Source organism: Centruroides vittatus, unplaced genomic scaffold (genome assembly GCF_030686945.1).
Source record: "Centruroides vittatus isolate TY-2023 unplaced genomic scaffold, ASM3068694v2 contig_1079, whole genome shotgun sequence".
Taxonomy (NCBI): domain Eukaryota; kingdom Metazoa; phylum Arthropoda; class Arachnida; order Scorpiones; family Buthidae; genus Centruroides; species Centruroides vittatus.
Genome location: NW_027120694.1, coordinates 532,961 through 540,656, shown reverse-complemented (window position 1 = coordinate 540,656; position 7,696 = coordinate 532,961). Strand labels below are relative to the sequence as shown.

Sequence of the window (7,696 nt, the reverse complement as noted above, 5' to 3'; positions counted from 1 at the left end):
TGTAAAAAGGAGAATGAAGTAAAAAAAATTGTCTGTAAACCATTTATTAGGTGATCCAACAGGAAGTTCTGAGAGATGAGATTCTCATCACAACAGAACTTCCCAGGGCTAGATTAAGATCATAAGTTGCCAAGGCACCATAATAAAGCTCAAATTGGAACGAGTATACTGAAGTTGTGTTTAAACACCAGATTTTCTATCCAAAGTAGATATGTTTGTTGAAACTGCACTATTTTGAGCTGTGCCTTCTGTAGGACATGATAGCTTCATTCACACTGAGGTCTGCTGTAAAAATTTTCATTTAATATGCATACAAATGGTGTATCCTTGGCTACATTATCTTTTTTTTACCAAGCCAACTAAATGTAAAAGTCATAGAATTTCTTTAAAGCTCTGTTTACTTGGTAGTGTGTTTGAATTAGTATCATTGAACCTGTCTTCTTGTTGCTCTCAGAATATTTGTTTCTTTGTAAGGTAAATAATATGTCAGAAACAAACTTATATCATCTATGATTCCATCATTAAAAAAATTCAAATATATAAGTTGGAATCTCTTCTTGTTTAAAAAGTAATAGTTATCTAGTTGCTGAAATTTTGTTTGTGTGTCTTCTCATTTCCATGTAGTGAGACATTTTTTGACACTTCCTTCAACCCTGTTTGGTAACTCCAATTGCTTTTTCTCATTCCTATCTAGTCTTGAAGTTGCTTCTTCAGTTCCACAAAGCTGATTACAACTCAGATTAACAGGGATTCCTCTTCCATCTTCATTAAGCCAATGGATTTGGGAAGCTGAATATGTGTGTGTCATCATATCTTATTAGGATTAAGTTTTTGCATGTTCAAGAAATTCTTGACAAATTATGTCCTTAATACAAAAGTATTTTTATACATACTCTGCAGTGACTTGGTCCCATCTGTGGGGCACTTAACTTGTTTATGATATACTAAGCAATATGACTATAATACGTTATTTGAAATAATCATCATTCATTATATTTTTAACAAAATTTCCTTAACTTGTAAGTATTTGCTTTTCATTTTTTTTAGACATTTTGCCAGTGACAATTTTTCCTTCCAATTTGTTGCATGCATTCAGTAGATCAAACCATTACTCTCAAACGTAGAGATAACACTTCTGTATTACAACATGCCGAGATTAGTGTCCCATTTCAAAAATGGATGGGTTTAAATTAGGGAAATAGATTGGCTGCTATGATAAAATTATTTAAGTTGGTTTTTAATCAGTCGTATACAAACTATTTAGAAACATACTTTTGAATTACCAAGAAAGCATAGAAATAATAAATTTTAAATTATTTTATATAGTCATTGCTTTCCTTTTTTGACTAACTTGAATTAGGTTGGATATCTCTTCTCTTGCAAACAGTCCTGGGATATCAAATGGTAAGTGGCTGACTATTAATGTATCATTTTGTCAGCAGGCAGTCAGAGAATTTTTTGTTAAAGTGAATATCCTGGTATCCAAGATTCTCAATTGTCTTCAATGAGCATACAGATCTTCAAGTTTGATTAGTGTCATAGAGTGGACCAAACATTTCAAAGCAGGAAATTGTTCCTGTGATTACTAAGGTCTCTGTCTTCTGGTATCCAAGGAATTTTCTGAAATGTGGAGTAAAGGTCTGCACTGATTGATACTAGAAGACTGGTCACATTGTGTTCAACAAAAGTTCAAGAGATCTATTTATCTGGTCTTTGAATAATCATTTGAGGGTGTGTCATTTCATTGTTTGCATATTGCAAGATGAAGTACAGTACCAAAGAGATATGTTTCAATTGCAAAACAATAATGCTAATGAAGGTGTAATTTTATTGAAAAATAAAACGTTTCAGATTTATTAGTATATGCGGTAGTGTATACTAATTCCAGAAAATCATTACATAAAATCTTCTGTAGGTTCAGTATTAAGTTACATAAACACTAGGTATAAAACAAAGCAAAATAAGTAATTTCTTTCAAAAAAAACTGTACATAATTGAATTCAAAATAATAAATAGTAAAATAAAGTTTCATCAGTGTGCTGTACATTGCAATGAAAGACTAGCATTTGTTTTGTTCATTTCTATGTAGTAATTTCTTAAAAAGTTAACCTTTTTTTATTCTTTCTCTACGAAGTATGAAGTTGAGTATCCGAAATTGTCTTGTTTCAGTTATTTCAGATAATTGACACTACTCATTTTCCTTCCGCAAAAGTTTCATGTAAAAAAATAATTGGTATTTTATTATTTTTGGTACAAACCTTGTGTATGTACTGACAATAATAAGTAGCCAATAGATAGAGGAGACTGATCTGATATAGATATGTTAGGCCCATTCTCTGCCACCCAATTACCCAAAAAGGTCCTTGTGTCCAAAACTAAGTTAAAATGTACTGTACATATATCACATTTTATTTTACGTAAAATATTTGTCACTAATCTTTAAAAAACCAGCTAAAATTTTGTTTTAACTTACTTGTTATAATAGAAAATTATTTACTCGTTAACCTTTTCATATAATGCAAATTATGCCTAGAATTATTTATATTAGTCATTTTGCTTAGATTTTAGGAAGTTAATTTTTGTAGTAGTAATTTTTTGTTATCCATAATTTATGCACAAATGAATATAAACAATACTTGTATACTGGAATTGTAGAACTATTACTTGCATAAACTCGTGAAATGATATTTCTTGTGACAACTGAACAAAATTTAGAAATGCTTACTCACAGAATAGATGCAGTGTCTGATAAAACAGCTTTAATACAGCTGGATAAGCAAGCCAATGATTTCAGAAAACCTGTTTCCAGAAAACCTTTGAGTTTTGTTTTTATACTTTAGCACTAATGTTCCAATGCGAGAACCTATTGTTCTTCAGCACATATCTAACTACAGTGGTACCTCGATATACGAATGCCCTAATATACGAGTGTTTTGAGATACGAGCCGCCGAGCGAGCGATATTTTGCTTTGAGATGAGAGCAAGATTTGAGATACGAGGAATCGCACACTACACCGCTGCACACGACCCCAACATGCGGGACGCATGTTGGGGTCGTGTGCAGCGTCTAACGGTTTTTCCCACTTCAGACTAGACCTCAGTCTGTGTGCTTGTTTCCCTCGTTTTCGAAGCATTTTTGATAAGTTGGGTTCGCGTTTTTTGCTTTTTGTACATTTACAAAACATTATCACATTTATTTTTATAACCATGGGTCCGAAGAAGAAGATGATGTCTATTGAGTTAAAGCGTGAAATCATAGAAAAACATGAGCAAGGTGTGCGAGTAATTGACTTGGCGAGGATGTACGGACGTAGCACATCAATGATATGTACTGTGCTTAAACAGAAGGAGTTGATAAAGAGTATAACGCCAGCTAAGGGCGTTACAATAATTTCTAAGCTCCGGACCTCTCTCCATGAAAAGATGGAAAAACTACTGATGGTGTGGGTGACAGAGAAGCAGCTTCAAGGAGGAACCTTAACACAAAGCATCATATGTGAGAAGGCACGAGCGATTTACGGTGATTTGCTGAAGCAGATCCCACACACTTCCACAAACGAGGAATCGGAAGACTCGTTTAAAGCCAGTCGGGGCTGGTTTGACAACTTTAAGAAAAGGACCGGCATTCACTCCGTCGTCAGGCATGGTGAGGCAGCAAGTTCGGATGTGAAGGCAGCTGAGGCTTACATCAAAACGTTTTCCGAACTGATAGAAGCCAAAGGATACATCCCCCAGCAAGTCTTCAACTGTGACGAGACAGGGCTTTTCTGGAAAAGGATGCCGAATAGGACTTACATAACGGCAGAGGAGATGATGATGCCAGGTCACAAACCCATGAAGGATAGATTAACTCTAGCACTTTGCGCCAATGCGAGTGGCGACTGCAAAATCAAGCCTCTGCTAGTATACCATTCGGAAAATCCCAGAGCCTTTAAGTCACATAAGATTTTAAAAGAAAAACTGCAAGTTATGTGGAGGGCAAATCCGAAGGCGTGGGTCACCAGGAAATTCTTTGTGGAGTGGATAAACCTGGTGTTTGGCCCTTCTGTTAAAAAATATCTACAGGAAAACAACCTACCCATGCAAGCCCTTCTCGTCCTCGACAATGCCCCTGCTCACCCACCAAATCTCGAAGATGATTTACTCGAAGAGTTCAAGTTTATAAAGGTTCTCTACCTACCACCCAACACCACTCCTATCCTGCAGCCCATGGATCAGCAGGTGATTTCTAATTTTAAAAAGTTGTACACCAAGCACATTTTTCGGCACTGCTTTGAGGTGACGGAGAACACAAACCTTACCCTTCGAGAGTTCTGGAAGGACCACTTTGACATCGTGATATGCCTAAAAATTATTGATCAGGCCTGGCTGGGTGTTACAACGAGGACCTTAACCTCTGCATGGAAGAAGCTGTGGCCTGAGGCTGTAGTTGAAAGGGCCTTCGAGGGATTGGAACCCGAAGTGTCAGTGGTAGAGGAGATTGTTTCTCTGGGAAAATCCATGGGTCTGGAGGTGGATGAGAGAGATGTGAACGAACTCGTCGAGGAACAGTCTCAGGAGCTGACAACCGAGGAGTTACACGATCTACATTCGCAGCAGCAAACGGTGGTTCAACGAAAAATTAGTTTTGAAGAGGAGCCAGAGATGGAGGAGGTTATCTCAACAAGAGATATAAAGGAGATCTTGGCAATGTGGGAGAAAGTTGTAGAGTTCGTGGATAAAAATCACCCCGAAAAAGTTGCAACTGGTCGTGCATCGGAGTTGTTCAACGAAACTTGCCTAACTCATTTCCGCAATATCCTGAAAGAGAGGAAAAAACAAACCTCCTTGGACAGTTTTTTTAAACGATCTGCAGGTGAAAAAAGCGAAGACCAGTGACGAAAAGTGAAGTGCTTACGGAAGCGCTTTTTCTTTTATTATGTTTTTATAGAATATGTATTTGTTATTTATAAATAAATGTTTCTTCTTGTAAATACATTTTTCTTATTCAAAAACACTTAACAAAAACAACTGAGGTGGTGTTTTGGGAGCTGGAACGGATTAATGGCATTTCAATTAATTTCAATGGGGAAAATTGCTTTGAGATACGAGCAAGGTTACGGAACGAATTAAACTAGTACAGTGGTACCTTGACATACGAGTCATTTTCCACCCAGATGCATTCAGTTGTTTCAGGCACAACAGTCACTACAGCAGTGATGATTGTCTCAGTTGTAGATCAAGAATTTCTGTGTAGACTATGTTATTAACTACTCCAGCCACCCCTATGTCACTTGGGACAGTATTGTGGCATTCTGTTAGTGTTTAAACTTTTGTTTCACTCTAAGTTTTACACACAGTTCATTATATAGCACTCGTCCTAGTTTTTTCCCAATTAACTGTAGTCCGCTTTCTTGATTTTTCTGCCTTATGCGTGTTTCACTCATTACACATCTGTATAATTTTTTTTGTCATTTCCATTCACTGTATCAATGCACTCATTCCACTATCATTACCATCACGATCAGTATTTGGATGCCATTGGATATGCCCAAATGCAAACCTCATTCTTTAGCATTCTTCATTTCAGCATTCTTATTTTGCATATTATATTAAGATGCAAATTTCTACCACCAACATTTTTTTGTTTTGTTACTGGTCTGATATTATCTTTCAATATTTTTTGTTGAGTCTTGATAATATTGGTGATCATGAAGTAACCCAAAAGCCATCATTGTTTTTTCATATTAGTTTGATATGGAAATACAGCAATTACCATTGGCTGGCCACATGGCAAAGTCCGTTAATGTATCAGCTGATCAAATCTGGGTGAGCAAGTCCCTAGGAATTTATGGGCATCTGTACTGGATATGTTGAGTCCCATCCATCATTGCATTAAGAGATGTTTGGCCAGACCCACTGTATCTATAGGGCAGAGAGAGTAGAAGAAAATAGTAGTTAATAACAAATTCATTTAGTTGTAATAACGAGTATTCTTAAAGATTTATATATTTGTTTTCTGGATCTTATAATCTTAAGCATTGGACAGTCTTCTAAAAATTGTTCACTGAGATTTTGGAAACCAACAAGATTGGATAAGATGATGATAGTTTGCTTTACAAAATCTTATTAATCAAAGAATCCTATAATCTGGCACAATTGAACAAGTTTCCAGTAGGACTGGACTGTTCAACTAAATTCTTAAATCATAAGGTTGAGCTTGGATATACTATCAAAACAAAATATTACACAAAAGGAAAAACTTGCAGAATATAAACAAACTGTTGGGTTGCTAAACCACATTGAATACTCTCTTATGCCAGTTCCAAATTCTAGTGATATGATTTATATTAATATACAAAAGATTTAAATATTATAATATGTTCCTTCAGCTTAATCTATGGGCTACAAATGTTAAACCATTCTTTTTTTCTTGTAAAAAATATTCATTACAAATTGCTATGGCATACAACTGAAATGGTAGTCACATATGGTAAAATGAATTGCATTCAAATTTATGCAACTTTACATGAGAAAGTTATTTGGGTTTTGTCTGCTAAGTAAAAAAATTTTTTTTCTGGTATTGTTTTTTGCATTTGCCAGTACATTGACAGGAAAATCAGATACATTGATTTACATAGAATATTCACTAACTTTTACAAAATCAGGCACACCCTGTTTCACAACAGTTGGTAAGGGGGGGTTTGGCAGTGGCACTTACGGCTTTTTATCGGTGCAAACATTATGAAGACAAAGGAATTGGAACCAGAGTGCAAAGATGTTGCAGAATTACTTGCATCTCGTGACCAGTCTCCATTAGAGGAGTAAAGGAAGTTACTTGTCAAAATGTTGTCTGCTCCTGATGAACCAGTTTGCGTTGGTGAAGTGCCAACAAAAGAATTAACTTAATTGAAAAGGGATTGACGTGTTTCAAGCAGATTTTTAACTACAGAACTTATAAAGAAATACTGACAAATTTTGTAATATGCATTTTATTTGAAGTGCCAGAGCCATCAATGTCAAGACATACTAGTGTATTTATTAAAAGGACATTTGAGGTCTATGTCTACCTTAATCATTTTTTTTTTTTATATGCACTGGTGAGAAAATATAGCCTTGCTTTATTTTACTGTAGTTTGGTCCCTTAGCATACCAGAAGGGTATGCCTGTGTTTTGCATACAATAACATATATAACTGACACTATTCAGAGCAGACATTCGCTATATATATATAGTATGTTTATCCATCTTGTTGGCTTAAAAGTGCAGTTGTTGTACAGTTATCTGGAACAGATGTTTTAAGTTTTGCTTTTGTTTGAAATGAATTGTCATCTGACATGATCCTTCGTGACAGTCCAACCACACAAAAGTTATGATGTACTATGTTTGTTTCAGTAATCCATATAATCCAAATGTGTGCATGACAAACTTGTTTTGTCATTGTGATAGAGTATAGATGAAAAATAAGGAACAAAAAGTTCTAAATTAGGTGGCTAAGACACATTAAAAGTACTACACAGCCTACTATTTTGAGGATTCAGGTCAGGCATTGCCTTGTTCCATCAATCCTTCCAGGACTTATGGGAAATCCTACTTAAGCAAATGCATGAAGAAAACTTCATGTGACTGGCCCATTGGCGAGACACTACACTCATTGTGGGGTAGATTCCTGATTGTGAGTTTAAGTTCTTTAGTGCTCTTCATGGCAGAAATCAAT

The 7,696-nt window shown here is 35.6% G+C and overlaps 1 protein-coding gene across 1 annotated transcript; it reads left to right on the top strand.

Moving 5' to 3' along the window:
• Positions 1-3,207: 3,207 nt before the first annotated feature.
• Positions 3,208-4,878, top strand: LOC136974774 (tigger transposable element-derived protein 1-like). The gene has a single exon (XM_067269716.1). The coding sequence runs from the start codon at positions 3,208-3,210 to the stop codon at positions 4,876-4,878; it is 1,671 nt and encodes a 556-aa protein (XP_067125817.1).
• The last annotated feature ends 2,818 nt before the right edge of the window (positions 4,879-7,696 follow it).